The sequence below is a fragment of the Sminthopsis crassicaudata genome, chromosome 1, assembly GCF_048593235.1.
Source record: "Sminthopsis crassicaudata isolate SCR6 chromosome 1, ASM4859323v1, whole genome shotgun sequence".
NCBI lineage: Eukaryota > Metazoa > Chordata > Mammalia > Dasyuromorphia > Dasyuridae > Sminthopsis > Sminthopsis crassicaudata.
In genome coordinates, this window is record NC_133617.1 from 477,286,653 (window position 1) to 477,310,658 (window position 24,006).

A 24,006-nucleotide genomic window follows, 5' to 3' on the forward strand; every position below is an offset into this window, starting at 1 on the left:
TAATAAAAATCTTTAAAAGATTGCTTTTTGTTGTTGTAACATGAGATACAAAATAATCATATAAAACATATATCACTGAGGAGGCTTTAGGAACCCACTTTTAAAAATAAACAATCAGTTTTCTCTTTTTTAGTGTTGTCATTTAAATCATTCTGTACAAAAAATTCAAGAGGTGCTTGCTCAGTGCATTAGAATCCGGTCTTTGAATCAGAAAGACCTGAGTATAGGTTCTGCCTTTGACACATACTGGGCTCTATGGCCCTGTCTGTTTCCCCTAGCTACTTTCCATTACTCTTCAGTTGCTTAGCAATTGTCCATCTGCATCAGTTAGAAGAGGGTTTTTTTTTTTTAATGTTAAAACATGTTAGAAATATATGTTAAATCCAATATATGCATATATTTATACAATTTTTGTGCTACACAAGAAAAAGAGAGAAGCAAAATAAAATGCAATATTTAACATGTATTGTATTACCTGCCAGCTAGGGAAGAGGGTGGGGGAAAGGAGGGGAAAGTTTAGAACAAAAGATTACTCAAGGGTCAATGTTGGAAAAGTTACTCATGCATATGCTTTGTAAATAAAAAGCTTTAATTAAAAAAATAATAATAAAATGCAAGCAAATAACAACAGAGTGAAAAATGCTTTGTTGTGAACCACATTCAGTTTCCACAGTCTAGAGGAGGGATTCTTTTTTTTTTTTTAATTAATTTTATAATTATAACATTTTTTGATAGTACATAGGCATAGGTAATTTTTTACAACATTATCCCTTGTACTCCCTTCTGTTCTGAATTTTCCCCTCCTTTCCTCCACCCCCTCCCCTAGATAGCAGGCATTCCCATATATATTAAATATGTTATAGTATATCCTAGATACAATATATATGTGCAGAACTGAATTTTGTTGTTGTTGCAAATGAAGAATTAGATTCAGAAGGTAAAAATAACCTGGGAAGAAAAACAAAAAATGCTAACAGTTTACACTCATTTCCCAGTGTTTCTTCTCTGGGTGTAGCTGATTCAATTGGAATTAGATTAGCTCTTCTCTATGTTGAAGATATCCACTTCCATCAGAATACATCCTCATATAGTATTGTTGTTGAAGTGTATAATGATCTCCTAGTTCTACTCATTTCACTCAGCATCAATTGATGTAAGTCTCTCCAAGCCTTTCTGTATTCATCCTGCTGGTCATTTCTTTCCTTTTTTTTTTTTTTTTTTTTTTTAATTTTATTTATTTATAATTTTTTTTGACAGTATATATGCATGAGTAATTTTTTTTAAACATTATCCCTTGTGTTTATTTTTCCAAATTATCCCCTCCCTCCCTCTACTCCCTCCCCTTGATGACAGGCAATCCCATACATTTTACATATGTTACAGTATAACCTAGATACAATATATGTGTGTAAATACCATTTTCTTGTTGCACATTAAGTATTAGATTCTGAAGGTATAAGTAACCTGGGTAGATAGACAGTAGTGCTAACAGCTTACATTCAATTCCCAGTGTTCCTTCTCTGGGTGTAGTTGTTTCTGTCCATCATTGATCAACTGGAAGTGAGTTGGATCTTCTTTATGTTGAAGATATCCACTTCCATCAGAATACATCTTCATACAACATTGAAGTGTACAGCGATCTTCTGGTTCTATTCATTTCACTTAGCATCAGTTGATGTAAGTCTCTCCAAGCCTCTCTGTATTCCTCCTGCTGGTCATTTCTTACAGAACAATAATATTCCATAACCTTCATATACCATAATTTACCCAACCATTCTCCAATTGATGGGCATCCATTCATTTTCCAGTTTCTAGCCACTACAAAAAGGGCTGCCACAAACATTTTGGCACATCAGGTCCCTTTCCCTTCTTTGGTATTTCCTTGGGATATAAGCCCAATAGTAGCACTGCTGGATCAAAGGGTATGCACAGTTTGATAACTTTTTGGGCATAATTTCAGATTGCTCTCCAGAATGGTTGGATTCTTTCACAACTCCACCAACAATGTATTAGTGTCCCAGTTTTCCCACATCCCCTCTAACATTCATCATTATTTGTTCCTGTCATCTTAGCCAATCTGACAGGTGTGTAGTGGTATCTCAGAGTTATCTTAATTTGCATTTCTCTGATCAATAGTGATTTGGAACACTCTTTCATATGAGTGGAAATAGTTTCAATTTCATCATCTGAGAATTGTCTGTTCATATCCTTTGACCATTTATCAATTGAAGAATGGCTTGATTTCTTATAAATTAGAGTCAATTCTCTGTATATTTTGGAGATGAGGCCTTTATCAGAACCTTTAACTGTAAAAATGTTTTCCCAGTTTGTTACTTCCCTTCTAATCTTGTTTGCATTAGTTTTGTTTGTACAAAAGCTTTTTAATTTGATGTAATCAAAATTTTCTATTTTGTGATCAATAATGATCTCTAGTTCTCCTTTGGTCACAAATTCCTTTGGAGGAGGGATTCTTAACTCTTTTTTTATATCACGAATTCCTTTAGCATCTTGGTGAAATCTTTGAACCCCCTTCCCAGAATAATATTTTAAGTGCATAAAATACATAGATTATAAAAGAAGCAATTTACATTCAAATAGTTATATTTATATATATATTGGGGTGTGGCAATTGGGATTAAGTGATTTACCCAGGAACATAATACCGCTAGTAAGTGGTCTCTGTGATCAGTTTTGAACTCAGGTCCTCCTGACTCCAGGGCTGGTATTCTGTCCGCTGTGCCATTTAGCTTCCCCTAACCCTATGTTTCAAAAAACAAATTCATGGACTCCTGAGTTGTAAAAACACTGGCATTTCTATACTCCAATGAAATCTCATGGTCCTCCTCAAATGCTAAAATTGATAGGTTTAAAAAGATAGATTTTTAAAAAAATCTATAATTGTGAATCATAGAATTTTAGAAAGACCAAACTTGTCCTTACAAATTAGGTTTTCTAACTTACTCTTTTTTCCAGACAAGAAAATTGAGGCTTATTCGCCTAGGTGAAAGGGATAATTGCCAAGATAATTAATGGTAGTTCTGAAATTAGACTTCAAACCCCCTAATTCCTAAACTAATGTTTTTTCTACTATATCCCTTTTCAATAGAATGTTGAATTTTTTGTAAACTTAAAGAATATGTTGGATTACAGTAAGAAATATTCTACATTGTTACATACATATAGGAAATTAACAGTATTCAGCTGATAAAAACTTGATTTTTTAGAAAATGTTTTGGTTAAATTTAAGGGCAGTATATTTTAAATTATATGTTTATTCACAAATATAGCTTTCATTAAAAGTTCTTATGAACTATTACTCTAATGAATAAAGATATTTAACATTTATAAAAAACTTTGGAAGGCATTTTAGAAGAATTTTGTTTGAAAAGTTAGAAAAATATTATCTTAAGTTCAGTTCTCTTACATTACTTTATATCTGATTCATAGTTCTGATTGACATCACATTTTCCATGGCAACCAGTACTGTTTACATAAACAGAATTATAGTCTTTGATGGTAGAATGACTAAACTCAGTTTTTTTTTTCTATACAATGAACATAACTTTATAATTTTTATATTTGTTTATTAGTTGTGAAGAGATTCATTTCAGAGTATTTTTTAAATTTTTTGATCAAGTCTATGTTAGGAAAGCACCATTGGTGTTTTGGGGTTGCCTAAGAAATGAACATTGAAGTTTCTGTAAAATTAACTCTCCTTTTTCCTTGTTATAGTTGTAGGTAGGTTTGGGACTTGCCCAGTTGAATATGCAATTGAAAGTTAAAAGAGGATACCCTGAGAGCTTGGGAGAGCCTAGAATGTTGGACTAATGCTTATTATCAAAGAATTATATGTTTAAGTTTATGTGCCTCACTGATCTTTATGTCCTCACTTTAAAAAATAGATGAATTTCTAAAAATCCTTATAAATTTAATTTTTATAAAAGCAAATCATATTTTAAATGCTCTAGAGTAACTTACCCTTCAAGAATTAATGACATCTTTTGTAAGATAGATGAAGAAATATTCCTCTGATTTTTTTTTTTGGAGGGGGGATTGATCTGAGTTATAGATTTGATTTGGTGTTAAAGTAAGATCTATTTGTAGGTCAAATTGTTATAGCAAATAAAAATCTTTATGTAAAAAAAAAAATTTTTACAAGCTATATCTACTGCCTGTCTATATCAGACTGTAGCCAGTAAAACAAGATAACTTGATTAGACCTTGAGAGTGTTGCCAGCATTTGACCTGTGCCCTTATTTGAACTGTACAACATGCATCTTTTTAGTTGCTTTTCTCATAAATTTGAGGTGATAGAACTAAAAATATCTGAAGGGTTTCATTTATATGTTGGTGAGTTAGTTTGCCTTTTTAAAAAATTTTATTTTATTTGAAAAAATATAAACAGAAAAGAAATACAAAACAAAATAAAGCAAAACAAAAGAGAACATTGTCATGTGCCCAGCAGAATCAGGGAGGATTCAAAATATATAACAACAAAATACCAGATCAAGAAAGTGTATATATTAGGAGAAGAAATTATATTCTTGAATGTTTATTTTTTTTCTTTACTTCCTCATAAATTGTTCTTTGGTTCTCTGCTATACACATTGTTTACTTTATTCTTTTCCCCCCTTTTTATCTCCTCCCAGCAAGCTATATTTAAGAAAAGATATAATGATATATACATATATAGATTTATAAATGCATACCCATACTTACATCCATACCCACCCCATATCCACATGCATGTCTTCTCTATTCTTCTTGCCACTTTAATTCAGCTCCATAACTCACCTTGCTATTACTTAACCTCTCCCCACCTAAGAGTCCTTCCCTTGTCTTCTTCCCTCACCCTTTGTTTCCCCATCCATCCATCTCTCCCCCCAATGTTTCTTTATAGATTTTGGAGGGTGCTATATACCCTTCATAGTATATGTTTAGTGCTATGTTACCTATTCCCAGTGTGAGAAGGTTCTTAGAACTATGAAACCTCTTCCCCCCACCAATCCCTCATGTCTATTTTTATTCTGTACCTTATTTGTATAATGTGATTACTATTTTTACATTGACTCTTCTAATCTTTCTTTTGAACTACTCTATTGTTAATCTGAATCTTAAACATATAGTATATATTTTCTATGTTAAAAAAAAACATAAATAATTTGGCTATGTTTAAATAGTTTATCCAATGTTAAGTTCCTTAAAATTGATCTTTCATATTAACTCTTTTATGTTAAATTTTCTATTAAGGTCAGGTTAGGTTGACAGAAAGTTCTAGAAATCTGCAAGTTCGTTGAAGGTCCATTTTTTTGTGATTCAAAATTATTAATAACTTTGCTGAATATGACATTTTTTGGCCTCAGGCCTATTTCTTTTCTTGTTGGTAAATATGATTCCAGGACCTGTGGTCTTTTATTGTAGATGATAAGTCTTGTACAATTCTAATTGAATTTTTTGAATTGAATTTGAATTTTTATTCTTGTTGCTTGCAAAATTTTCTCTTTGATTCTGAGAGTTTTGAAATTTGGTAATAATATTCCTGTGTTTTTTCCACACAGAATCTCTTTTGAGGTGGTAATGGATGGATTTTTTCTATTTCTATTTTCCCCTAGTGTTCTATCACCCCAAGAAAATTTTCTTGAATTATTTCCTGCATTGCTGTGCCACGGTTCTCTTTTTGTTCAGAATTTTCTGAACAATTATTCAATTGTTCAATTATTCTTATGTTTTCTCTTCTCGATCTATTTCTCCAGATCTGTCATTTTTCTTATGAGATGTTTCACATTCTGCTCTATTTTCTCATTCTTCATAATCTGTTTTGTTATTTCTTGGTCTCTCATAGCTTCACTGGATTCCCCTTGCCCAATTCTAATTTTCAAAGAATTATTTTCATTTTTGAGACTCTGTACCTCCTTTTCTAGTTGGTTAACTTTTTTTTTCATAAGCATCTTGTTTTTTTTGGATGTTTTTATTTTAGTTTAGTTTTCCCTCAATATCTCTCATTTGATTTTAAAATTCTTTTTTAAATTCCTCTATAAATTCTTTCTGGGCAGGAAGCCATTTCATGTTTCTCTTGCAGGTAGAAGTTTTTTGTTTTTTTTTTAACTAAAGTATTCTCCTTTGAAATGAACCCTGTTCTTTCCTGTTCCCATAATATGTTTCAGTGGTGGGGTTCTTAATTCTTTGCGCATTAATTTTTTTTTTTTTTTTTTTTAATAAGAGGTATTAGTACCTCTACTTATAAGATAGGGGGATAGTGCCTCAAGCTTCCCTTTAGCTCTCCACTCTGACTAGGAACTCCCAAGCAAGAGCTCCACTCTCCTGCAAGTGCCCACAGTCAGCAGTGTTCTTTACCCAGTGCCTCTGCATTCACATACTGGTTCTTTCTCACCCAGGGCAATTATCTCAGCAGCACTGCTGGGTCTGACTTCCCAACCAGAGAAGGAAGTTCCTTCAGTCTTCCAAGACTCAAACCCCAACTCTACAAACAATCTGGGAGGTTCTTGCTGAATTTCCAGCCACATCCACCCAATCTAGGGGGATCTCCACTTGCTATTTCTGTGAAGCTAGTGGAGAGATGTCTTCACTTCAAACAGGTTAATCCCCAGCCCAGGATCTTTTCTTCAGATCTTCTCTGGTTGTATTAGAAAGAATCCCGCTTCTGCCCCAAGTCTTCTTGATATTTCACCAGTCTATGTTTGTGTTGCAACTCAAATTTGTTCTATTTGTGAGGGAAATCAGGAGAGCTTGAAATTTACCAACCTACTCTGCCATCTTCCCAGAATCTTCTCTGAATTAGTCTTTAGGCAAACAATTGTTTGTGGTTATTGAATGCTTATTGCACTTCACATCAGATGTTAAACTTCCTGTATTTATTGGATAGAACAATTAATTTGAATAGTTTTTCAGAGAAAAATATTTTTACATTTTTATATTTGATTAATATGTAAAAGGAAATAGAAATTTGATTAAAAATTAAATATTCTTTATGAAGATAATAGACCAAAATTAAAATGTTTTATTCTGTTTTAGGACCAGATTAGGTTTTTACTATTCGAGTCTTATTCTAGTTAATGTTCCTAATCTTTTATATTATTTGCTAAATAACCATAAATATACTTTCATGTCAGTTTTCCCTTCTAATTAAAAATTGAGACGTCTCACATGTTCTGTTTTGCTTTTTCATCCCCCAGTCATTCAATAGAAACTATAGTCTCCTTTTTAGAATGTGTTATGTTTTGAAAGCTTGTATACTTGTTCAAATTCTCGAGTATATTTTTCTGTGGAAATAATGTTATGTTACATTTATATAGTCTCTGTTGAATACCCAAGTGTTGTTTGGATTCTGTAACATCTGAAAAGTTTTCTCTCTCTGAGAATCTATGATGTTAATTCTTGTGCTGAGGCTAAAGAGGTTGAGGGAGGATTATGGGAAGATGGCAGAGTAGGTTAGAAAATCCCAAGCTCTCTATATTTCCCCTAAAAACAAGACAAAATAGTGCTGCAGAGTGAACATAAAGTGGTAAAAATAGACAAGACTTGGGACAAAACACTGGTCTTCCTGGGACAATCAGAAATCTGAGGAATGAGATTTGACTCATGTGAAGTATCAAAATGAAATGAGAGAGATTAAGGGAAAAAAATTTTAAAAGAGCAATTCCAGAAAAATTAGATTATGAAAAGATAGTCAACTAACTGGAAAAGGAAATACAGAATCTTTTTTTTTTTTTTTTTTTATTATTATTTTTTTTTATTTTTGTATTCATTTTTCCAAATTACTCCCCCTCCCTCTATTCCCTCCCCCCGATGACAGGCAATCCCATACATTTTACATGTGTTACAATATAGTCTAGGTACAATACATGTGTGCGAATATCATTTTCTTGTTGCACAACAAACATTAGAATCCGAAGGTACATGCAACCTGGGCAGACAGATATTAGTGCTAACAATTTACATTCACTTCCCAGTGTTTCTTCTCTGGGTGCAGCTACCTCTGTCCATCATTGATCAACTGGAAGTGAGTTGGATCTTCTTTATGTTGAAGAGGAAATACAGAATCTTAAGGAAGAAAATGATTCCTCAGAAATTAGAATTGGGCAATGGGAAGGCAGTGAAGTTCCAAGAGACCCAAGAAATAATAAAACAAAATATAAAGAATGAAAAAATAGAAGAGAATGTGAAACATCTTATAAGAAAAATAGCTAATCTGAAATAACAGATCAAGAAAACAAAGAATCATTAGACTATTTTAAAGCTATGAACAGAAAAGAAAATTATCCCAAAGTGATAAGAATCAGAGGGGAAAGTAGATATAGGAAAAAAAAACACCTCAGCACCTGAAGGAGATTTTACAAAGAAAACCTAAAGGAATATCATAGCTAAATTCCAAAACCCCCAGATCAAAGAGAAAATATTACAAGTGACAAGAAAAAGAAATCTAATATGATGTAACTATAATTAGAATCACACAAGACCTAGCAACAGTAACATTAAAAGACACTAAGTCTTGGGTGCTATATTTTAAAGAGCAAAAGAACTGGGGTTAAACCAAAAATATACCCAGCAAAGTTAAGTATAATTCTGAATGGGGAAAAAAATGGACATTCAATGAATTGTCAGACTTTCGAGATTTTTTTTTTTGACATACAAGATCTAAGGGACTCAATAAGTACAAACTTTATTTTTTATATGTGGAAATGTAAACTATGTCTAAGATTGTCATTAGAAATTGAATAGTTTGAAACAAAGATTGGGGTAGAGCTGAGAATGATATGATTCTGGACAGCAAAACCATGTAAAACATTAATTAGCTTATACAAATGAAAGAGGAAGAACTGAAAGGAATTAGATGAGGAAGGAGGACTGGTAGAAGGCAGTAAAAGTCTTCTAAATTCAGATAAAAACGAAAGGACAAAGGAAAAAGGTAGGGGGAGAGGATAAGGAAGAGCTCTTTGGGGAGGGTAAAACAAGGTAGAAGTAAAACAGAGGAGACAGGAAGGATAGGAAATAATAGATAAATCCAGATATAAAAGATCAGGAGTGGAATTTATTATGTAAAAAAAAAAAGCAAGGAAATAGTCATGATCTTAGACAAAATTAAACCTGTTAGATTTAATCAAAAGAAAAAAAAAATAAGAAATCACTGTATATGTCAGGCATATTAATCAATATTGTTTTAGACTATTTAAAAAATAAACAGCATAAGGTTGGAATGTTGCTGTGCTGTTGGAAATGATGAATTGGGCAATGGGAAGGCAGTGAAGTTAGAAATATGGAATGACTTGGACTCCTGAGGGAAGATATTAGCTACCTTCAGAGAAACAGAGACAAATAAGCATAGTGTAAACTTTTTGTTTATAAGCTTTTTATTTTCAAAGTGTTTTCAACATTCACCCTTATAAAACCTTATATTCTAAATTTGCTCCCTTCTCCCCACTGCCTCCCCAGATGACAAATAATCCGATATATGTTAAATATATTTAAAAAGTACATGGTAAATCTACTATATGTATACATATTTATACAATTATGGAAGCATAGTATATTCTTACATAACATGCCTATGAAGGTATATATTTATTATATATGTGTATGATTTATCAGTATATATATTGTGTATGTACATGTATACATGTTTTTATGTGTGTATATATGTATTGTACATACATGTATATAACTATATATACATACATGTATATAACTATATACGTACTTAATTGTAGCTGCCTTGGAAGTTATGGTGGAAAAAAGGGGGAAAAAATGCACAGCAGAGGATAAAAGAAAACCTATGTTGAAGCAAAGAAAAGGTGGTCAGCTCTGAACACAATGTGTAGTATTTATTATATAGGGTTTCTTGAAATGGAAATGTATTGCTTTATATTTTGAATTCTGTTGTGCATATAGCAATTTTTTTCTTTTACTATTTAGTATTTAAATTTAAAATTTTTAAGAAGAAACATAACTATGTATTAATTTTGTTTAAAACAAATATCTCTACCAAACTTTGGGGAAAATTTTCTTTATTAGACTTCTTTGGTTAATACTAATAAGTTTTATTTTAATATTAGTATTGCTTTTAAAATGTGGTTTTTATCTTGGATTGTGTTTAGAATTATAGACTTAGAAGTGGAATGGTACTTAAGAAAAATATTTCAACACTTTAATTTTATTAGTGAGAAAATTGAGGCCCCCCCAAAAAATTACTCAGAGTGATGTACATAGCAAGGGAAGAATCAGGATTTGAACCTGATTCCTTTGAGTCTTAAATCCAATTTTTAAAAAAAAAACCATAATATGCAAAGTATTCTGTTTTGTTATATGTTATTTTAACCCAAACCTGTATATGAATATTAAGTATATATATACACACACACACACACACACACACATATATATATATATATATATATATATATATATATATATATATATATATATATATATATGTATATTTCAGGATGAACATTTGAAATATTCTTTTTATCTTATTGAGTTGCTTTAGTAATTTTTTCCCTAGGTTTAGAGTTAAATACATAGATGTTTAAGAACTCTGTTGCTATCACAATAGGAAACATATTGTTCATTTGTTATTAAAATGTAGAGGTTGTTAGAAGAAGTTTTTGGTTAAGAACTGTGCTGTCTTTTTTTTAATGTGCCAAGCCATCTTGGGCTTAATAAATTTTTTATTAGAATAACTATAGTTGGCTTTAATGATTAGTAGTTTTAAAAATGTTTTGGCCAAAAAATGTTGGATAATCTATTTGTTCCAGTAAATATTTTTAAGTTTTATACCAAATGACATTAAATCTTGATAACCTTGTGATGAGTTTGTTTTCATTGTAGTTCAAGCTATTCTTCAGATGCCCTGGATTTTGAGACTGAACATAAATTGGATCCTGTGTTTGATTTTCCAAGACTGTCACGTCGAAGCTTGCATTCGGTCCCTACAACATATACCAATGATGATGGTCAGGTGGAAAACACTCACTCCTATACTAGAAATACTTCTCACAAAGACAAGATTTCAAAGTAAGCTGCATTTTTCTTCTTTTCATTTGATTTTTAAAAACCATTCACTATTCAAAATCACATATATTTATATCCTGTGTAAAACTTTGCTTAATAAACTTCCCCTATTAATTTATAACATTATTGCTCTTCTACCAAATTAAGCACTGACATTTTGTTCAGTTGACGTCCTATTAAATTATGTTTCAGAGTGCTAAAGAGACAGCTGCCACCTAATAAAGTAGCTACAGTTCCAGATATAGTACTAATAGTCATGGTTTAGAAAGTTTTATTCATCCAGTCTAATGAAAATTGAACTTCAGCTGTCAGACCAAATGTCATGGAATGGAAAAGGGATCTTACCAAAACAAACATGCTACAGTTCAACTATAGATTACTAATTGAGATAGATTTTATAATGTGTATTTCTATATTCATTAAAGATTTACATAGTAGATTAAAGTCTATGAATACATTGTTTAGTGATTCTCAAATAAATGCAATTTATGGCCTTGTTTCATATCACTATATCAAAAAGTCTGAGATGATTTTCATGCTTTTGAGAAGAATTAAGGCAGTAGCTTTGACCTTATTCGGAGCTGAATTGTGATCTATCACCACAGATATTTAATTCCCCCCCACCCCAGGCTGGGGTTAAGTGACTTGCCCAGGGTAACACAGTTAGGAAGTGTTGTGTCTGAGATCATATTTGAACTTGGGTCCTCCTGAATTCAAGGCTGGTACTCTATCCACTGCGCCACCTAGCTGTCCCCTACCACAGATATTTAATAACAAAGATGATGAAAGAGAAAAAAGTGAGTAGCATTTATAGGAGACAGACTCAAAAAGACCAGCAATTAAAGTTTCATATTGAATTGTTCTCATATGAATTATGAGAGGATCGAGTTTATAAATTGTCTTTTTATGTAGCCTTAACATAATTTAATTTGGTAGAAAGGGTATGCTCTTTTTAATATTAAGACTTGAAGATAATTAAACATGTATACTAAATGCTTTAGATAATTTTAACTTAATAGAAAAAATTGTCTGACAGTTTTCTGTCTTTTCTGGAAGAATGGGAGCACTCAACTGGGGAGTAGGAGTATAACAGAATTTGAGCCTATGATTTTTATTTATGTAAGAAGTTCTTGGTATGGAAATTGTGTTCAGTGACACAAATCAGCAGCTCGGGCATTTTTCTTATATAAGGTTAAATTTTCATAAAAATTTAGCTTTGAAGTCATTTTTGTAAAGTTGACAGAGAATTGTAAGTGCAGAAAGGCATGTTCCAGATGTTCAATCTGACCTTGATTCACTAAAATAAATGAAAATTTTGCTTATCCTTGGGAAATAATATGAAATTTCTTTCTTGGTTTTGATGAAATATAAAAAGCATATTACATAAATTTACAAAAAACATCACATAAATTATTTAAAATGATAGTCTTGAATTTATGTTCATTATGCATCATAATCAAGTTTATCATTAAAATTTGATTGTTTTGTATTTATCAGAGAAAGTTTACATATGTTTGTTTTTTTGATTTTTATTTGAATAGGACATCAAAACATCATAGAAACACAAACAAACAATCTTTGGCCCTAAATCATACAACAAGAAAAGCTACTTCCAACTCCTCCTCTCTTCTCAGCCAGAGTACCTTTGATAGTAATGCTAGTGATACGTCTTTAAGATCCTCCGTCCTGGATGAGTCTTTAATTCGTAAACAGACCAAAGTTGTCCATTTCTGGGGTGAGTTAATGAGAGGTGTTTTTTATTGCCTTTGGAATAAATTACGTGAGGTGTGTTTATGCATTTATTTTGAATTTATCTCTAATTTGTAAGAAGATCAAACTTTTTTTGGGGGGGATAGGGATGAGGCAAGTGGGGTTAAGTTACTTGCCCAAAGTCAATAGCTAAGAAGTATTAAGTGTCTGAGGCCAGATTTGAACCCAGTTTCTCCAAAGCCGGTGCTATCTAGCTGCTCCTATGTCATTTACATTTTAATAATTTTTTTTGGATTATTCCTAGAAAGTAATAGGTCACATATCAATCACTTTCTATTTTATACTTAGGGAAACTGAATTATCATGAGTTTAGATTATTTACTTATGGATATAAAGATACTTTTTTTTTTTCCCCCTGAGGGTGGGGTTAAGTGACTTGCCCAGGGTCACACAGCTAGGAAGTATTAAGTGTCTGAGACCAGATTTGAACTCGGGTCCTCCTGAATTCAAGGCTGGTGCTCTATCCACTGTGCCACCTAGCTGCCCCGGATATAAAGATACTAATTTGAATACTACCTCACTCTTCCATTTTGCTCTGTTTAATTTTCTAGGGGATTTGGAATATTTGTTTTTGTTTTTATCTGAACAATTAAAGTAATATAATTGGATGTCTTAACTAGATTTATTTTCTAAGTATGGTGTTGTAGGAATCATTTTTAAGCAAACTTGACAAAAAAATCAAATTAGCTAATCTAATATGATATACTAGAAAGCTTTGAAGTTATTATATGAAACAGAAGAAAATTAAAGTTTAGGGATTTTTGCTTTAAAATTCCTGAGACATTGGAAAGCAATTGTACTATATAGGTAACACACTAATCCTTTGGGATTCTTTCTGATTTGACCCAATGGGCTTAAATGTGCAATTTTATGATTTGCCTTTTTTCTATAGAAAAGTGATGTTATTAGGAACTACTTAAAAATGATAAAATAATAAATAAGTTTTATTTGTACTATCTAGCAGATTGAGGTTGTCTAAGAATTGTGATCTCAGGCTTGTTATACTACTTGTTGTAAATATTACTATAATGCAGAATTATTTAATGTTACAAGGACAAAGCAGTTTTCTTTATACTCAGGCCTCAGTTTTTTTTTTTCTTTCTTATTATAGCTTTTTATTTACACAATATAATGCATGGGTAATTTTTTAGCATTGACAATCGCAAAACCTTTTGTTCCAATTTTTCCCCTCTTTCCCCTCCATCCCCTCCCCCAGATGGCAGGTAGAGTAATACATGTTAAATATGTTAAAGTATATGTTAAATACAATATATGTATACATATCCATACAGTTATTTTGCTGCACAAGAAGAATCAGACTTTGAAATAGTGTATAATTAACCTGTGAAGGAAATAAAAAATGCAAGTGGACATAAATAGAGGGATTGGAAATTCTATGTAGTGGTTCACACTCATTTCCCAGAGTTCTTTTGATGGATGTAGCTGGTTCAGTTCATTACTGCTCTATTGGAATTGATTTGGTTCATCTCATTGTTGAAAAGAGCCACGTCCATCAGAATTGATCATCATATAGTATTGTTGTTGAAGTATATAATGACATCCACTCAGTTTCCAGTTTCTGGTCACTGCAAAGAGGGCTTGCACATACAGGTCCCTTTTCAGGCCTCACTTTTAATCTTAAAAATTCTTTGGTGAATGAAAAGAAGAATAGGTAGAGTGAGATAATAGACCACAATATTTCTCAGTAGTCTGCCATTAACTTTTTTCTCTTCTCCCTCTATACTATTTCATTTGCTGATCTTATCAGCTCCTATGGTTTTAATTAATTAATCTATGTCTTGACCTTCAATCTTGCATCTCCACTAGCCTTTTAAGACATGTCAAACTGGAGATCTGGTAGACAAATTAAGTATGTCCAAAAAAGAATTAATATTCTTTCCCTCAAACACTCTCCTACTTTTACCTTATTACTATATTTGGCAGCACCATTCTTCCAGTCTCTCAAGGCTCACAACTGAAACTCCTCACTCTTTCACTACTTCTACCCTCTCTCAGTTTCCTCTCTCTCCCCACCTCTCCATCCAAGCTATTGCCAAGACTTGTTGATTTCACCACTCTCATATCTCTTCCACATATTTCCTTCTCTCTTCTGATACTGTTTTTCTGCTACTTCAGGGCCTCCAGTGGATCACCTGAAGCCTGGACTGTTAGCAGTAGTTTATCAGTGGACCATCTATCTTAAGTCTTTTCCCCACTCCAGTCTCTCCATTCAACCATCAAAATCATTTTTCCTAAAGTGCAGATCTGATCGTGTCCCTTCCTACTTGATAAACTTAATTGCTCTCTATCACCTCTAGGATCAAATTCAAAATTCTCTTGGTATTCAAAGCCCTCTCCTACCTTTCCAATCTTCTTACACCTTACTTCCTGCCCCATCTCTTGGCTCTAGACATTTTCTGTGGCTAGCCCTTATGCCTAGAATACTTTCTCTCCTCAACTCTATCTAATGACTTTCCTGGTTTCCTTTAAATCTCAACTAAAATCTTATCTTTTACAGAACCTTTTCCCAGTCCCTTTTAATTCTAGTGCCTTTCCTCTTATTATCTATTTATCTTGTAAATGATTTAATTTGAATATATGTTTGCATGTTTTCTTCATCATTAGAGTGTAAGTTTCTTGAAGTCAGGTACTGTTTTTTGCCTCTTTTTGTATCCTCAACCCTTAGCATGTGTCTAGCATGTTGTAAGTGCTTAATAAAGTTTTATTGAGATAATTTTTCATAAAACTAAGCATGGGAATTTGAATAATGTTTATTGTTAGAACATTTTTTGGATTACTTAAAGATTTTAAATTTTAAAATGATAATTATCTTATTTAGCAAGAGTTGATGTCCCTTTGACTTTGGTAAATTTTTTTTCTAGATCATTTCGTTTTTCCTTCTAAGCCAGATTTATCATTTCAGTTAAATATATACTATTTTGAGTTTTATTTAGTGGGTAGTAGGTAGTAGGATAGAGCATTGGGTTTAGAGTTAGGAAGACTGAGTTCAAATCCATCCTCAGACACTTTCTAGCTCTGTGTCTCTGAACAAGTAATTTATCTCTTTTTGCTGGAGAAGGAGAAGGTAACCTGTTCTAGTATCTTTGCCAAGAAAACCCCAAATGGGGTCAATGAAATGATTTGCAAAAAAAAAAATTGGGCTTTTTTTTAATTAAGAATTTCAAAAGGTTTCCTCTCAGGTGGTGGCATTTTTTTTTAAACTACTTATAGTAATATATATTGATAGAATATGTTATTTTATAAATGAATTGGTTCTATTAATTTTTTTATCTTATGAGATAATACATATATAAAGTATTTTTTAAACCTTAAAGAGATAATATAAATATTAGCTATTTCTGTTATTTTATCTTTCTTTAAAAGTTGCTTGTCTCTTTATGACTTTTATATTTGAATAAGTTTCCAAAATATTATGTGCTAATTTTGGTAAGAATTGATATTCTTATTTCACTGTGTGCTGTTTGTTTGGGCAGCAAAAGTGGTAACCAAGCAACAGAAGCAGCATATGCTACTAATTAATGTACCTTTCCCCATTAGTCACATGGAGGAAGCAGAAAATTATATGATTTTATTCTTTGTTTCCTTATTCTTTTTCCCATATCTTTGACAGATGAACATGCTTATTGTAAATTTCTCATCAGAGTAAATTGCTTTCATTATATATATTTCTCACCAAAGTTGATTGTAATAAAAGATAGTAATTGCAAGTGTGTAGCTGAAAGTATTTTCATTTTGGGAACTTCAGAAAATTGGGAGGGGAAGCTTTAAATGTTGTTTAATATGCAACATAATTTTAATTTTTGATTGTTTCTTTTTTAATTAAAGCTTTTAATTTTTTTTTGCTAAGGCAATTGGGGTTAAGTGACTTGTCCAAGGTCAGACAGCTAAAAAGTATTAAGCGTCTGAGGCAAATTTGAACTCAGCTCCTCCTGACTCCTGGGCTAGTATTTTATCTACTGCACTATCTAGCGGCCCCTAAAGCTTTTTATTTTCAAAATAATTTTTTAATTGTTTTTGAGCTTCTTTACATGTTTTAATTTGCGTTGTTTTCAACAGTAAGAATGTGTTTTGTTTTTAGGTCTTGATGATGATGGTGATCTTAAAGGTAATTAGTTTATGCTTTTTTTCCCTTTCTTTCTTCAAAATACATTTATTTGTTAGGTTTATTTAAATTAAAATAAACAATTTCAATCTATTGTTTAAAAAATTAGGTGGGACTAAAACTGTCATTCAGGGAAATGGTGACCTAGCAACTGGAGAAACAGATACAACCTTGAACAATGGTTATATATGCAGTGATTGCAGTATGCTTTCTGAGAGAAAGGATGTCCTCACAGCCTACTCTACTTCCCACGTGCCATCTTCAAGAATTTATTTTAGGGATGGGAGTCAAAAACGTAAGTCTAATTTTTTGAAGTAAAGTATTAGGAAGATAGCTTTGTAAAAATATTTCTTTCTACTGATTTATGTGTCTTTATTTAAATTATTTCTGCTATAGACTTTTAAAGCTATTCTTTTTTTTTTTTTTTTGTGTCCCATTAACTTTTATTTTTAATTTTTTTTTTTAATTTTTTTTATTATATATATATATATATTTTATAATATTATCCCTTGTATTCATTTTTCCAAATTACCCCCCCTCCCTTATTCCCTCCCCCCGACGACAGGCAATACCATACATTTTACATGTGTTACAATATAGTCTAAGTACAATACATGTGTGTGAATATCATTTTCTTGTTGCACAATAAACATTAGAATCCGAAGGTACATGCAACCTGGGCAGACAGATATTAGTGTAAAGCTATTCTTGCTTAAAAAAACTAACCAATGGAATAGTGGGCTTACAATTGTAGGGTATTTTTTTTTTTTTAGGGAATATTTTTTACACAATAACATTACAGGATAAGATTTTGGTTATTTCAGTGAGCAAATAAATGCTTTCCAGTTTTTTAAAAAAGCCCATTAGACTTTTTTTTAAATTTTTTTTTATTTTATATATATATATATATATATATATATATATATATATTTTATAATATTATCCCTTGTATTCATTTTTCCAAATTACCCCCCCTCCCTCTATTCCCTCCCCCCGACGACAGGCAATACCATACATTTTACATGTGTTACAATATAGTCTAAGTACAATACATGTGTGCGAATATCATTTTCTTGTTGCACAATAAACATTAGAATCCGAAGGTACATGCAACCTGAAGCCCATTAGACTTTTAAAAAAGTTTTTAATGCCACTTTCAGTCTGCCCTTATTAAAATAAATTAGATATGCCAGTATTTGTTGCTTAGTGCCCCATATGTGCATCATCTGAATTACTGATAAAAGGGAAATTTCCTCAATGATAAAAAAAAAAAAGTTAAATATTTTTTTCTGTAATAAAAAACTTTTATGGAAATTGTGGTGGGAAAGGGAGGCAGAACTATTGCTGCTGAATCAACCCCCCCTAATCTTATATTTCTATTTGAGGAGTATTTGAGGAAGAGCAAGAGGAAAGTTTGGTGGGATAAGTAGAAAGATGGGGACAATTACTGAATTTAGATCTTTGAGAGGCCTATGTAGTGATTAATATTTTTTTTATTAAAACTTTTTATTTTCAAAATGTATGCATGGATAATTTTCAACATTTACCTTTGCAAAACCTAGTGTTCCAAAGTTTTTCCTACCTCCTCTCCACCCTCTCCCCAGATGGCAAGCAATCCAATATTTGTTAAACATGTGCAATTCTTCTATACATATTTCCACAATTAAATGATTTATATTTGTGATGACTGTTTTTATTATTGGAAGAGAAACTATTAATTTTCCAGGTTAATATTAGTATTCTAACATTATTTACCTGCAATTGAATTCAAATTCAGAGGTATTCCAGAAATATCACCTCAGAATAGAGTGTGAATTTAGAGATTTTTGCCACTGGCAAATCTATAAAGAGTCTTCCAGGAACTATTTGAACAATAACTTCAACTATTTGTCAGAAAATTTTAATTATTAAATGTTACTTAGTCATTTAAATTCAAAACACACCACACATATTTCATATTTCTTATGAATTTAGTTTGATTTCCAGAGGTTGAAAGTACTTGCTTGTTAAGGTTTGGAAAAGATAGGTTTACTTTCAAATGACTTGTCTTATATTTTTATATCACAGTAGGCAAAATGAGGGTGTCCATTTTTGTTTATTCTTGTTGCTTACATTGATAATATAATAGTGAGGAAAAAGTAGTTGAGGAAGTAAAATGTTGCATGCAACATCTATTTTTTAATTTTTATGTTATAAACAGACATTAACAATGTTTTTTGAATTGAATCTGAATTTAAGATGTAAATACGGTTATTCCTTAGCATCAGTCTCCCCTTGAGTTTTATTTTTACTTAAAATACAGTTTTTTTACACTAAGAAAATTATCAGGGCATTTCATCTCGTTAAATAATCAGAATTTATTTGTCTTAACAGATGGGAATAAAGTAGCATTCATTGTATGGAAAATTAAGTGAACCTAGTTTTGTTTTTCTGATTTTTAGTCAGTTCAGCCTCTTGGTCAGAAGTCACAGAGAATGAGAACTTTTTGTGTTTGGAAGCAGGGATAGAAAGTAGTAGAGTATAAGTGAAGAATATAAAAATACTTGCAAACACCATTAAATATTAAGCCTCAAAATTGAGACTAATTGTTGGAGACATTAGGGTGATTATTCAGGAACTCTGAATTCAATAAACATTTATCTTATTTTTTCATAAAACGTTTTATTTTCCAAAACACATGCATAGATAGTTTTCAACAATCATCCTTGGAAAACTTGTAGTCCAATTTTTTTTTCTTCCTTTCTACCCTCTCACTTCTTTTCTTAAATGGTAAGTAATCCAATATATATTAATCATGTGCAATTCTTCTACATGTTTCAAATCAAAAAGGAAAAAAATGAGAAGGAAAACAACAAACAAAAAAAAGTGAAAATACTATGTTGTAATCCATACTCACTCCCCATAGTTCTCTGTCTGGGTACAATAAATATTTATTTATCTCTGCATAAAGCTCTGTATTGTGCACTTGAAATGTGTAGCTAAAATATGGTTCTTGCATTTAAAGAATTTAAATTTTTATAGGGGAATCTGATACAGTATATAAGTACATTAAAGAGATGTGCCATGAAGTCTGCTTTGAAGTCTGATGGGGAAAAGAAATTTGTAGATGGGTTGATTGTGGACAGGTTGATCTTGAAAAGAGAGAATGTTTGAAAATGGTTAGGAATTCAGCAGGAAGGACAGGTAGGATAAGACATACTAAGTAAATGGAGTGTTATAAACAAAAGTTGGCATTCCAGAAAAGTTGGCATTCTAAAAGTTGTATTCTAGAAGAGTTTTTCATTTTGGCTTGAGCATAGAGTATTAGGAAAAAGATGTATGAGGGTCAAAAAGGTAAAACAGTGCCAGAATTTGGGGGGCCTTAAGTGATAAATACAGGAGTCAATGAAGATTTTTCTTGAACAGATAAAAAGTACTGACCAGAGCTAAAATAAGATAGTCTGGCAGTGTCATAAAGAATAGTTTAGAATAGTGATTGGGTAGGGAGAATAGCACCAAAATAATATTCTGTTATTAAAGGTATTGGAATAATCCAGATAAGTAACAGTAGGAAGAATATAGTAAACTCCTAAAAGGCAGAAAACCCCCTGTTTTGTCTCTTGTCTTCAGTACTTAGAGCCATGCTTGTTGAAAGGAAGTTATGAGTTCCTTTCTGATTTTGAGATTCTGTAATTTTTTTATAAAGCACCATACCTTACAAAATATTGATTTGACAGAATATAACAAAAATTTTTTTCCTGCACATCATGTGGCTTATGTGATTAAATCCAGAGAGAAGAGGTAATAAGATAGTAATCTTAAAGATTCAAGGAAATGAAGGTTATTTCTAGGTAGCGAATGTGTTTGTGGTTGAGATAATATCTGAGCTGAGGTATGAAGACAGGGAAGAATGTTAATAGGCAGAGAGATGGGATTTAGAATGAGATAGGAATTGTCAAGTCATCTGTATAGTCTACTTTCTACACTTTACAAATCAGAAAGAGGTCCATTTTGTCTATGAAGTACATCATGGACAAAAATATGCAATCAGGAGAAGATGTGAAGAGGATTGTACTTTTAACAACCGAAAAACAGTAGAAAAAGAAATTTCTGATTTGTTTTCTACAAATTCTGCTAAAGCTAATAAAAGCAGAAGATAATGTAATGCTTATATAATAGGGTTGCCTAGAAGATTAATATTCTTGAGGGTGCATGGGGCAGAAAACTTACCTTTTAGATCTTAGATTTCTACAAGCTGTGATTTGTAAAGCCAAGGAAAGAGATAACTATGGTATCCTAGGTAATAATTCACCTTTCAATATGAATTCTGGTTATAAAGGCTAATATTAACAACACTTAATGCTGCATTTAGTTGTGCTGCAATATAAGAAACTGGAACTACCAGGGGCATGTATGCTCTACTTAACAGCTGTTTCTTATCTAGCCAACCTAGAAGTCAGCATCTTTAATTTGAACTAATTTAGTTCATATAGTTCTATCTCTTAAAATTAATTCTTTATGTTTATTTTACATATGCATAATTTGTCCTTTTTTCTACCATGAGAATGTAAACTCCTTGAGAGCAGAGGTTAATTCCAATCTTTCTTTGCTATCTGAAACATTTAGCACAATGCCTTGTACACGATAGCTACCTAAATTCATGTTTATTGATTGAATGTTTGATTTAAAAAAAAAATGGTCCTAATTTTCTTATACTACGGAAAAAATGTTGCTCTAAACAAAAGCACCAAAGAGAACTGATTAGTATAAACAATCTTGTGTTTTCTCTGAATCCTCTCTATAAGTAATTTGGAATTTAAATTTTTCTATATCCTAAAAATTAACTGACAGATAAAGAGCTCTAACAATTTGCATATAAATAGGACTATGCTATTTTTTCCATCAGAGCAGGGATTCTCATTTTTTAAAGAATTTCCCTTTTGCATGTAGAAATATATTGCATATAGAATGTCCTAAATAAGTATTTGTTGAATGTGTATAAGTAATGATAGCAATACCAGAAATCAGTGGATCTTTTCAAGATGTCACGGTGCTAAAAATGCCAAAGAAAACTGCATGCCCAGACTGATGCCCAGGGTTTCTTAGATGCATTAGGAAAAGGAGGGCCTTACTTTTCTTACTACTACTTAGTGAACCTAATGAAGACCAGGGCTTGTCCTCTGCAGGAGAGTCTGTTAAGATGAAATCTAGTTTCATCCTGGATGATATTTTACAATCCTTGGTGTTGAGAAATCTTACATATAATTTTTATTCATGGCAGGATATTCTAAGCATCCATATTCCCCAGCTGAAATGTAATATTAAGAAAAATTTCATTTTAACTATTGGGGCCATTTGTTTATATTTGTATGTGTTAAAATTCTCTAACTAAAATAATCTTTTTGATTTTATCTGGTCAAGTAATTTTTTTTGATCAGTGGAGAATAAGTGTCAGTCTTGTGGGAGGAAATAACTGGTATTCACACTTTTTTAATAGGAGGTGCATCTATCCACATGAATAGAATTTTACGTCTGGCCAAACATACAGCGGCATCGTTTTCATCACTCTTAGTTCAACTTTTTCAAGTTGTTTTAATGAAGTTGGGTTATGAATCAGAAAATTACAAATTGAAAAATTATGAATCTAAAGATTGTGAATCAAAAAGTTATAAGACGAAAAGCCATGAATCAAAAGGTATTTAACAAATTTTCTTCTTTCCCCACCAAACACTGCTTTAGAGGTGGAGAAAACACTACTTTTTCTTATGGCTTTTCATCTACATTTTCTTCTACTGCAGTCAGTGCTTTCTTCTTGTGGCTGTTTTTTCTGAGCTTACTGATCCTAGTTTATCTTTTATCTTTAAAGCTGAAAATTGGCTATTGCTTAAATAATTGTATCAAAATATACTGCTATGGTCTCTCTCTCTCTCTCTTTTTTTTTTAAAACATTATTATTCCTTGACTCATTGTGCCTTTTTAAAACAAAGGTAATTGATTAAATAGATTGATTTTTTTTTTTTTTTTTAAAGTTCTAGACCTGTGTGCTGTATTTCTAATCTTTCTTTAACAAGATTTTCTTTTACTTACTGCTGGCTTGGGGAATAATTCATTTTACCAGTTGGTGTTTTGTTTTTGTTTTTTTTAAACCTTTAAATAATAAAACCTCACCAGCATTCACCCTAGACTAGATAGAACTTTAGATATCCATTTTAAAGTATCTTATTTCACTGACTTCATGTAAAGCTAGAAGAATTTGAACTTGAGAGAGATGAATTTTTCTAAGCATGTTTTGCATATATTGCAGCTCATTCGAATTACTGTGGGTGTGTGAATGTAAAAGAGTTTCTCAGAGAGGATGGCCACCTCAGTGTAAATGGGGAATCACTGTGTAAGTATGGCTTTATCATATGTGTGAAAACATAGTTTTTGGCTCAGTTCTTCAAAGGTTATAATTTTTAAGTGGCCTAATTAGATTTCATGAGTGACATATGCCAAATGTCAATATCCAGAGCTAATAACATTATTAGGTTAAGTAAAGGGCCTACTGTTTAAATACTTAATTATAGAAACAACTGTCAGATTTCACTTAACTGAATGTTTTTGCTTTTTATAAATTGCTATTTTGACATGACTGGACACAGGTCTATTGATTGACTGACTTGCTTATTAATTTGTTAAATTAATGCTTAATTGTTACCACAACCAACAGGTGATGACTGTAAGGGGAAGAAACATCTTGAAACATATACAACAACCCACTTGCAATCTTCAAGGTCAAAAAGGGTAGCAAGGACCATTTGGCACACCTTTTCTTACACAGGTTGACTCTTGCACCTTTTTGTTTGTTTTTCTTTTTCATCACTATTTCACAAATGCTAATCATCTGTTGTTTTGTTTTTATAAAAACTTTTAAGGATTTCAAATAACAATGACTCACCTTTTAATAACACTTTGAGGTTTGTTAAAGCACTTTCCTCATAACTCTTCTGTGAGAAAATTAATAAGTAGTTTCAGATTTACTCACAAAGTCAGATTAGAAACTTTAGCTAATAAAAATATAGATAAATTTGTAGCTTAACTGTCTAATTTATGCAGTACAGGTTTGA

The 24,006-nt window shown here is 31.7% G+C and overlaps 1 protein-coding gene across 11 annotated transcripts in view; it reads left to right on the top strand.

The window, feature by feature from the left end:
- SUN1 (Sad1 and UNC84 domain containing 1) overlaps positions 1 to 24,006 on the top strand; it is a 79,945-nt gene that overhangs the window by 29,742 nt on the left and 26,197 nt on the right. For 3 of the 11 annotated variants that reach the window (XM_074281094.1, XM_074281093.1, XM_074281095.1), the window contains exons 3-9: positions 10,846 to 11,031; positions 12,570 to 12,763; positions 16,898 to 16,924; positions 17,031 to 17,216; positions 22,398 to 22,595; positions 23,205 to 23,288; positions 23,610 to 23,720. In XM_074281094.1, the coding sequence (XP_074137195.1) occupies positions 10,846 to 11,031; positions 12,570 to 12,763; positions 16,898 to 16,924; positions 17,031 to 17,216; positions 22,398 to 22,595; positions 23,205 to 23,288; positions 23,610 to 23,720 (986 nt within the window). The remainder of the gene's footprint in view (positions 1 to 10,845; positions 11,032 to 12,569; positions 12,764 to 16,897; positions 16,925 to 17,030; positions 17,217 to 22,397; positions 22,596 to 23,204; positions 23,289 to 23,609; positions 23,721 to 24,006) is intronic. The other 8 variants (XM_074281096.1, XM_074281099.1, XM_074281097.1 and 5 more) reach the window with 4 other exon arrangements.